We start from the raw sequence: 10,737 nt of genomic DNA, 5'->3' as shown, positions 1-10,737 counted from the left end.
TTAACTGCTAAAGCGTTGTAAATATTAGGCATCTTGCCCGGGGGAAAAGCTACATCTAGTACTGGTCCAATGATTTGAGCGATAAGTCCCTAGTTCTTTTTTTCAAGCGGAAACTCCCGGACCAGAAGTAGTAGGATTGATTCTCATAATAATAAAAATAAGAAAAACAGTGTTCATACTATGAACATAGTATGCTGGCGGTCGGGCAAACGTGCCCCCATCGGCTAGCGGTTCAGGACATCTCTCTTTCAAGGAGGCAGCGGGGATTCGACTTCCAGATTTTTTACTATTTTTATATTTTATAAAAAAAATATAATAATAATAATAATAATAATCCACTTCTTTTCATAATACCCTACCCCCAGGGGAAGTCGAATCCCCGCTACCTCCTTGAAAGAGAGATGTCCTGAACCACTAGACGATGGGGACACATTTTATGAACCACTACCCGACCGCTAGCATACTATGTTCATAGTATGAACAGTTTTTTGAAATTGTCAATATAATAAAATGGTATAACTAGATTTGAAGAATCTTTCTGCCTTTCGGATTTCATATAATTTTTTTATTCTTATATTAAAGAAAGATTCATTCTAATCGCCATTATCTATTATACGCCATGTATTGCATTGACCTCTTTCTTCTTTTTCTACATTTACAAATCCCTTGTATTTTTAGCTTATCAAAACTTAAGCAGCTATATGAGATTTATATATAGATATCCCACGATACAATTACAGGTACAAATCAAACTACACAAATTTTTAAGCTCAATCAATTTATACTATAGGAGATATAATAAATAAAGTCCTACCTTAAACCAATTGGGATAAGCTTAATTTGATCAGAATATTCTTTAAGACTGTTGATAGACAAATCCAAATGTGAGCGTAACCAAATGAGATATAGGATGATTTTCACCTGCTAGTGACTGATATGAATTTGATCGGTCGCCGTTAGATTTAAACTTATTAGATCTAAATTTTAGGATGATTTTAATCTCCACCTCATAATTCTCATAAACCAAGATCTAACGGCGACTGGTCAATCACTGATCATGTGAAAGTCACTGATGAGCTATATCAGAAAGAAAAACTAACAAAAAAACTTGCATTCTTGCTGAAAATAGGTTGTATAAGCAACCATGCTGCAAAAAATGGATACTTTAAACATGGTACATCACTGCTCAACATTTCGTAGAATACAAGTGAATAAAATTGCAAGTTTCTCAACCACAATGCTGAAAATACAACAATGCCTTAATAATACATTTCAATCACCAATCCTATTTAACACATACACGGTAAAAATATGAACCTCATTCAAATTTTAAGTGAGAGCGCCGCAACTTCATTCATGACCGAACCAACTAGAATGAAATTTCACAAGGAGCGTGAAATGTTCTTCCACGGCATATAGCTTCTAGGTTTTCTCCAGCATAAGAGCAAAGAGGCGATACCTCCACACCTGTAGTAGATCAAACAAGTCAATGATAAGATATACTAATTCAAATCATTCCGTCTTCCCCTCAACTATTTTAGGAATAAATTTGGTGAATCCTCCGGATCACCATAAAAAGAGTTAGACTAGTATATTCACCTAATTTTCAGAATGGTACCAGAGAAAATAAAGCATGAAAGTACCTGTTGCATATAACGGTACTGAATGCGTTAGGAAGCCACCTGCTGCAACAACCCAACGGCTATGGAGCCGAAGAACAAGCAGCCTAGCACTGTCTGGAGTGTCAAAATTTGACCCGTTCGCATTTTTTACTGGTGCAAACTCCTCTTCACGTAATACCTGCATATTGGAACAATCAAGTTTCAAGAACGGGATAAAGGTCTAGGTTTGAAGAAAAGACTAAAAAGGAAATCCATGCTACCTCAAAAAGAGCAGTTGAAGGAGCATATGGGAATGCGTCAAATATAAATTGCTCCAGTTTAAAACCCATTGTAAAACCATGAATTGAAGGAATCCTTTTTTCGGCAAGATGGTAACTGCATTTACAAAGCATGTGCAAACTAAGATCATTACAGCAACTTGTATATATATATATATATATATATATACACACACAAAATTACAAGTGCTTAAATATATTTATGATGTAATCCAAGCTCAGCGAATAACCCAACCCTCCATTCTATAGCATCTTATATACGGAGGATGTAACAAAGTTATGAAACATACAGATTCTCATCATATTGTGAATAGATATTGAAAAATTGTTACGACTGTGAAAGCACATCATGTCACGTCCTCTGCCTCTTCTTCAGGTATGGGTGAGTCCTATAGATGAGGATACTAGACGGTGTAAACATTTTCAATATAATTCTAGGGTAAATTACATCCATACGCTTGAGCTATAGCGTTATTAACAGAGTAGCCCTTGAACTTCATTTCTTGATATATAAATCCTTGAACTTTGCATTATTGTAACACTGAAGTCCAATTCGACGAAAATCCATTAAAAGTTCAAAAGAACCTTAAACTTTGACTACGTCGTGACTTTTTTTATCCTTGTCACCATAAGTAGGCATTTGACCATAATTTTATGGTGATGTGGATTAAAAAAAGTCAATAATGTGGCCAGCGTTAATTTCAATTTTTGAAACTCCTAAATAACATTACTTTTCACTCAGCTAGCATGAAATATATATACACCACTTTTGCTAACAACAGGAGCTTCAAGAATTGAAATTCATTTTACATGGAGTTAATGTATTACAAACATAGTATGCTCTGAAGGGAGTTAATACTAGAGACTTGCAATAATTCTAAAAGCTAGACTACGTTCTTTCCACTAGTTGAAACAAAAGGTCTACGCTGCTGCATACAAAAACGGCATGTAATTCCAGTATGTGAATTTCAATCAACCATGCTTGTGATGATTCTGATGAAGCATGTGTAAAAATTCTTTTGAAGAAATGAGAAAACATAAATGTCAGGTAGGGAGCAATAGAATCTTATCACACGCTATAAAGTAAGAAAGAGTCACTGACATGCTGTCTTTTTCTAGAGCATTTGCAACTTGATTGAGAAAATCCAGAGTAAACATGTGTAGGCACACCTGGAAACCCAAAAAGTAGATGATTTAAGAGCAATGAGTGATAAAAAGTACTAACTAGTATCGATGCATTTCACTGGTTGAAGCATGCTAGAATCCTTGATGCATTTGCAAATCAATAGAGGTATAATATCAAAAGGCACTCATTAAAAAAAAAAATCAATAATATTAGAATAGGGAAACAAATATCTAACAACAGGTAGTGTATTCCTTGGTGCATATCGTTTGGACTTATATCCATGTACTCTCTCTCTCTCTCTCTCTCTCTCTCTCTATCTCTCTCTACCATTATCTTTAGTTACATTTTATCTCCCTTCTAATATGCATATAACGCTGTTACAGACACCTCATGACATTCACTTCATTCTTCCAAGCATTTCACAACATGTTATTCATCTCACGCATCAGGCCTAAACATCAAGTATAATCATGTGTTACTAAGGCATTATAACCATATTCATGTGGGTACCAAAATCACCAAAATGTATCTAGCGAACCAACTACCAGTGTTTAAATTTCCAAAAACTGAGAGACTGTTAGTGAATACTATTAGCAAAACAAAGTGCTCAAAATTTTACTATGATTATAACATCAATAATCAAATCAAACTATATTTTTTTCAGCTCCAATAAGTTGAAATTTTTTGCCATCCAACAATTCCAGGTATAATGCAAGCAGATGATAAAAAAAAAAAAAGGAATATGCAAACCACAATATCACTTAGGACAACATATAATGGACCTTACATTACTCCAACAAAAACGAAGGCGTCCAGTTTGTTGATTAATTGCAGAAGCTAATGTTTGATCCAACTCACTGTATTCAACAACAGTAAGAGGCCCTCCTTTACCTCTCCTCACGAAAACACCAACCTTTTCTTGGGGATAAGCCTGTAATAAAATCACTTGAACCATTAGGATATTGCAGAATTCCAATTTTGTACTTTTAAGTATCAAATCTGTATGATTGCAAACATAACTCCATTTCACATCTATTTACATTGAGAGGCGCAAGCTCATCCTCAGCTAGATCACTTCCCAACTAATAAGCCCTTCAAGAAGCCATTTCTTCGGCTCAAATAGACCAAGTCAAATAAACATGAAGGCTATCTAACGAGGCTGAGAAAGAAATTAGGAAAAGCATGAATAAAGAACAGAAGTTTCAAATTATTGTCTAAGTTGATGTGGCCCTATTCCTAATTGTAATAAAACTTGTGATGAAAAATGAATTGCTTTTGTTTTTCTAAAAAATTCTGAAAAGAGAGGATCCCCAATGTTCCACAGCTATATTTCATCACCACAGTACGCGATCTACTGTGATTATAAGATAGTGGGAACAGTTCCACTTATGCAGCTTCTGATAGAAGGATAAATTAAACTTCATCATGCAGCAACTCCTAAAAAGCACAAGCTTTTTGTTTGATTTTCCTACTTCAAGAAAAATCTCACATGCATATACAACTAGTTGTGCAGTACCATATGAAATTGGAAAAAAAAAAAGACTTTCCATGCGTACAAATATGTCTTTATACACTATTTTCTATAGATTTTTAAAGACTTCCCCTAAGTAAAGTACAAGCGGAATGGTTAGACATAGTTATTAAAGGCGCAAGGCGCACTAAGGCGCAAGGGGGTCCTGGAGCCTTGGCGCAAGGCGCAACTTAAGGCGCGCGCCCGAGAGACTCGAGGCGCACCAAAAAAATATTCAGAAATTCATAATACTAGTCACAAATAGTCAAATACAAACAATAAAACCATAAAATGCATGAGTTAAGTTCTAGTTAACTACTAAGGCATATTGTCTGCTGTGATATGTGTAGTAAAAACTTTCGATCTTTGTCTGTCTCTGTTTTTCTTTTATTTTTTGAACTTAAAAAACCCTAAAATACCCTAACCCTAAAACACCCTCAAAACCCTAAAATACCCTCAGCCCTAAAATACCCTAAATTACCCTAAGGTAGCCAAGGCGCGCGCCTTACTGACCAAGGCGCTAAGGCTGGAGCCTTAGCCGAGGCGCGCCTCAGGCGCACCTGAGGCGTGCCTTTAATAACTATGTGGTTAGATGAAAAAAATATGAGGCAACAAGAAACTTGAGTTTAGCATTTTGCTCCTTTAATAGTAAATACTCAACCACCTATAAAATTCGACCAAAGAAAAGTTCAACATGAAAAATGCAAAACTAATTTGGGATGGGGTGGGAAGAAAGCATGTGCTCACAAAATGAGCTTCCATTTTAGCTTCAAGATCAATGAAGACTTTCCCAATTAAACTTTCTATAAGTTGAACCTAATATGCCGGTTTTAGTCAATTTCTTTAGTTGTCATAACATCTCTTAAAGATTCTGAAAGATGGCAGCCATACAGTTATTAAACCTTTCTCAAATGAGTTCACAAAATAGCAAATTAGTTACCTTACGAACAACTTTTGCAGCAGCAGGTACACCTTTATCAATAAAATATCCCAAAAAAGTTGGATCAGCTACACGAACCTGCTTTCAAGACCCTAATCACTACATTTTAATTTATGAAATTCCACGAGATTTGAAATTCACTGATCAGATGCTGGAAAACAAAGACAAAAAGCTCTCACCAATGCATTGTCAACTCCATAGCAATCCACATACTTAACCCCTCTCGATGCCATATCTTCCAGCAATCTTGAATATTTCAGTGCTGAAAATAATTAAAACTATAGAAATAAGAATCCAAGAAAAGAAAGTATGCAATTGAGTAAGCAGCAACCAGCATGGTGCACGGGATATTCAAAAAGCTACCTGTGTATACTCCACCATTTCCATCTGGAGACTTAGCAACCTAATCAGAAAAATCAACATCATGACCATGAGTTCAAAGATATGGGCATGTAAGTTTCAAAAAAAAAAAAAAAAAAAAAACACAAGCTAGAAAAATAGGGTGGCTAGTTCGAAGAACAATCAAAATAACACCATAAAGAAATTAAGGTGTTATGTGAAAGGAACCACCCAGTAACAAACTTTTTGCACCACTGGATAAGCCTCGTGCTGTCCTGACAGATTTGAGCCAAAGCAACCATGTATTTTTTTTCCATTTAAAAGGCCCTACAAGGAAGAGGGAGGACCTAAGAACAGAGGCTCCAACTCCCCTTAACCAGTGAAGGAAGTGGAGTTTCTGTACAACAAATAGATGTTGGGACACCAAACATGGGTATGGAATTGATGTATTCTACTAATGCAGTATTTCCTAGTTAAATTTTCTGGCTGCCTGATGTCTATTGCAACTTATGCAACACTGCATTAAAGGTTGCCTGATGTTTTATGTATCCTAGCCAAGGACTCACTAAAATTCTTTTATTTTTAAAAAGAGTCAGACCTCTATGAGATTAGAATTTGGAATTCATGCTAAGTTATATAGAGAATATAATCTGCAAGATGCAACTAAATAAGTAACAACAAATATTGGGACTTCTCATTAGCTCTTTCACAAAATAAAGGCATACTTTGAATGGAGTCTCCATAATAAATCTGCCATCCTGTGATACACTGGGTATGGTGCCTTGCTGGAAGAAAGTGACCTGCATTTGAAAATAATGTTGTTCAAATTAACAAGAACTGCAAAAGGAGTATTTGACAGAATTTTTTTGAAAAGAAGATAGGGGTAAATTTTTTTACTTGATCAAATTCAAGGCCGAAGAACTTATGACTTTCGAAGTATTTGCGCGTGCTTTCATCAGTAAATGGGCTCGTCATTATGTACCAATGTATTGACATCGAACCACCAGAACCTATCCAAGAAAAAAAAAATAGTATGATATTTAAAAACATAAGACTCAGAACATAGAAAACTGAAAGTTACCTTCATTTGCAGCTTGAGCAGCAAGTTTTTGGACACATAGAATCCGCTCGGCTTGAAGCTGAAAAAGGGACTTGCCAGATGGAAGTCCAATATCTAAAATGAAAATATATAATATATAAATACATAGGATCATATTTGAACCATTATATTTCCTTGTTCTAGAAGTATGTAACTAGCACAGAAAGCGCCACAAATATATGATGTTATGAGAAATTTAAAGGCATGCATTTATATATCCATATAAGCCCAAGAAATTTTTTACATACAATCTCAAGAAGATGGAGAAATTTTTTATATTTCTGTTTTTTGAATTAAAAAAGCTAATTTATTTAAAAATAAAAAACACATCGGGGTACATATGAAAAAATCAGAACATACAGCAAGCTACTACAAAATCAAATTTAAAATGTATTTCTGAATAAATGAGCTCAGCAAAATGGTCATCTCAACAATCAAATAATCCTTCATTCCAAGTATCACGTAGAGCACATATGACCATGCAGATAAGAAGGGAACTGTATTTTCTCTAATGCATGTATCTTAATATGTGAGTCTCATTTTTCGCCCATTACCCTGGGCAAAAATTGCAACTTAGATGTTACTTAGATGCAGAGTATAGATTCAAATTACCAGAACAAAACCAAATCAATACAACATTCGTAAAGAAAGTCAGACAATGAAATGAACAAGAGAGTTACTCACTGAAACATCCTTTTGGATCTGAACTTCCCAGCCTTGTCCCCTGCATTTTTCATTAGCGGACAAACATATCAGATAAGCTCTCAAACATATGCTAAGAAAAAGATTGTATGAATTATGAAGGTATAATCACAAAGGATATAGGATTAGTCAAACAACTAAAACTTTTTCCAAATGCATCTAAAACCAGGTGTATAAAGTAAATAGACCATTTCTACCAACAGTAACTTATTGAAAACCCAAATCCAAATAAACCTCAAGGCAACATGGTGATATACTAGAATTATAAAGATCCACAACTAATTTGGATCTACTTTTCTCATCTGGAGCTATACTACTTCCAAGTATTAAGGTAAACTACGAGCACGGACATAATACGACATCTGCAAATCAAGCAGACAAAACAATAATTTTTCAGAACATATTACAATTTATGCTCATGTGACACACTACATCCAAAATAGTCAACTTTATTTGAGTATCACTATCAAAGCCTGTCGTCTGCAGCAATTCATACGTAATATCTTTTGAGTTTCCAAATGGCACATAACTTAAAGTTATTTGGAGCAGAACAAATAGGGGGAGTACAACTTCTCCTTTTGGTGAATTGAGGCGTTAATATGGTCCTACAATTTTCCAAATAAGGCTGAACTGGTTATACACATGAGCATTGGGGAGAATCATATACAATGGTTTAAATCCTCAAACGATCCGTCTCTAACTTCATACATGTTCAGTGAGATTTACTTATGAAAAATGTCAGTAGTAAACATAAAAACGTTCAACTTGTATACTCATACCACATTATGATAATTGAATTAAAAAAGTTGTGCACAATCCTATAAAGCAGCATCTCCAAGGTAATAACGGTTCTTGGAGCACAAATATACTCCTTCTCTAGTTCTCTTGTCATTGCATAAATATACGGATCAGCCAAATGCCAAAGTGCTCATCCTAAAAAGTAACCTTCTACCAGCAAAAATTTGATACAAATTGTTAATGAAGTAAGAAGCATCTATTCTTTGAACAATTAAGGATTCTGATCTAAAACTATCAAAGGTACAAATAACTAGATCTAATTGTCTGAGCCGACATCTTCCAAAAAGAAGAGCATCCAAAAGAGAGAGAGAGAGAGAGAGGGATAAAGAGAGAGAGAAAAGAAGCTAAGAAAGAGAGATTAATCTCAATCAACTATCGTTTAATTATTACCACTTTTTAAGTGGAATAATTGCATCATAAAAAGACTTTTTAGTTCGAAATAAAAAAATTATACAAAAAGTAAAAGCAATCAACACCTACATTAGAATACATCAAGAAAAGTATAGAGTTCAACATTACTAATTACAAGTCAAAAAAGAAAGCAAAAGGTACCTGTCCACCGGACAAAAGTAGAATAGCCAACTTCCCGTCATGGATCGCCTTCAATCCCATCTTCCACCACCTTTCTCTATCCTCTAAAGTCCTTTCTTCCACCGTCGACACACTATTCTCCGGCACTGGCTCAATGGCAGCTACCGGTAGCGCTGCACGAACTCCACCATTAGACACATTAACATAAAACAGTGTCCATTCAGAAAAAAAAAAATTATATAGTATGAAATAAACCTTGAGAACTAAGTGAACATCGAATTATCCGATCCAACCTTGGAAGATCTAAATTCTGCAACAAAAGAAACAACATCACTCAGTAATTCAGCATTTCTAAACAAATCTGGAGTAAGTGAATCGAGTTATCATAATATATAATTTGCCATTCAGATCATCCAAAACTCATTAGTTTTGAGTAGGAGAAAGAGTGAAAGAGAATTGACCTCGATGTCCTTAACGAGAAGGTCTCTCTCGTCAGGAGAGAGCTCATCCCAAAGGGAAAAAACGTCTTCCTGGCCATAGTCTTTAAGCCGCTCGAGCAGAGCCTGAGGAGGTGGAGGAGGAGGCGAAGACGCATTACCGTCGACAGGTTCTTTCATTCTTCTCACAGATTCCTGTATCTAGATCTCCTTTTTTGGAAGTTAGTATTGAATTTCAGTAACTGTATCAGTTTCAGTAGGGAGATTTTCGTTTTTCGATTTCCGATGTCAATCTCAATCCTTCCTCGGATCAATCTCAATCTCAAGAATTAGGGCTTTAGAATGAATGGAGGTAGAGAAGAGAAGCCAGAAAACAAGACAGGGATTCGAAATTTCGAATGAATGAAGGGAGCAGAGGGAGAGAGGAATTCGTTCGAATGAATAACAGAAGCTAGAGAAGAGTAGAAGACATAACACAGTAGTTAGTCGACAGTTTTGACTAAATTACATACATGCCTCCTAAACTTTTCAGTTACTTCATTATAGCCTCTGAACTTCATAGTATAACATTTTGACACCTCAACTTTATACTTTACTCGTGTAATGGCTTTCTTTAACCTTAACCACGTCAACATTAGCAATGATGATCTTGAAATAAAAAAAAAAAATTAAAAATTAAAGTTGTTTAAAATAATACTTATCATAGAACAGTCGTTTTTAATTTTCCAATTACAATTTTTGAACATTTTCCTCTTTAAATAATCATTTTCTATTAGTTTTATAATAAATAGCAGTGATCATATGGATTAGTATTAAAATGAAGAGAAAATTATAAAATTGGGTTAAATGAGAGATCCATTTATATATTTAGACTAATTACACAACCTACTATATATATATAAACTATATTATTGTGACTTTCTCAAAATATCCTAAACATTTCATCTTCATCTTCCTATCTACATCTACAGTTTCTCATTCTCCTTCTTAGAGCATCTCCAACACTAACTAGCTATTTGACTCTTTAAAATAATATAAAATATTAGTTTAGTCAAATTTAGCTAACCAAATTTATGTTTTGCTCCAACCATGCTAGCTATTTGACTCTCTATTTAATTATTTTATCATTAAATGTGATTAAATTTAAAGAAAAAGTAGAAAAAAGATACAAAGAAGAAAGAGAAAAAATGATTAAAAAATAGAAATAGCTAGCAAAAGAGACTAGCCAAATTTAGCTAGTGAAAATGGCTAGCTATTTATTTTAGAGAGCCATGTCACCTTGTTGGAGTGGTCACTCTCTAAATGGCTAGCTAAATTTGACAATTTAGAGAGCCATGTCACTCTATTGGAGATGC

General features: G+C 34.7%; 1 protein-coding gene across 1 annotated transcript; it reads right to left on the bottom strand.

Annotated features, from left to right (window-relative positions):
* Positions 1-1,161: 1,161 nt before the first annotated feature.
* Positions 1,162-9,888, bottom strand: LOC136205923 (UDP-N-acetylglucosamine diphosphorylase 1-like). Its single transcript, XM_065996778.1, has 15 exons — positions 9,407-9,888; positions 9,201-9,255; positions 8,967-9,118; positions 7,599-7,638; positions 6,897-6,989; positions 6,713-6,825; positions 6,541-6,615; positions 5,840-5,879; positions 5,656-5,738; positions 5,477-5,554; positions 3,814-3,957; positions 3,003-3,070; positions 1,883-1,997; positions 1,644-1,800; positions 1,162-1,467 (listed from the first exon to the last, which is right to left on the bottom strand). The coding sequence occupies exons 1-15, from the start codon at positions 9,560-9,562 to the stop codon at positions 1,370-1,372; spliced, it is 1,467 nt and encodes a 488-aa protein (XP_065852850.1). The 5' UTR covers positions 9,563-9,888; the 3' UTR covers positions 1,162-1,369.
* Positions 9,889-10,737: the final 849 nt, after the last annotated feature.

Source organism: Euphorbia lathyris, chromosome 9 (genome assembly GCF_963576675.1).
Source record: "Euphorbia lathyris chromosome 9, ddEupLath1.1, whole genome shotgun sequence".
Lineage (NCBI taxonomy): Eukaryota > Viridiplantae > Streptophyta > Magnoliopsida > Malpighiales > Euphorbiaceae > Euphorbia > Euphorbia lathyris.
Note: the sequence above shows the minus strand (reverse complement) of the source record. Positions and strands in the feature narration are given on the sequence as shown.

Coding starts and splice junctions, on each gene's coding strand:
- LOC136205923 (XM_065996778.1), bottom strand. CDS start 9,562: ATGAAAGAACCTGTCGACGGTAATGCGTCTTCGCCTCCTCCTCCACCT. Junction 7,639..8,966: donor TACTTTTGTCCGGTGGACAG/GTACCTTTTGCT, acceptor TGAAAAATGCAG/GGGACAAGGCTGGGAAGTTC. Junction 6,990..7,598: donor AGATCCAAAAGGATGTTTCA/GTGAGTAACTCT, acceptor TTTTCATTTTAG/ATATTGGACTTCCATCTGGC.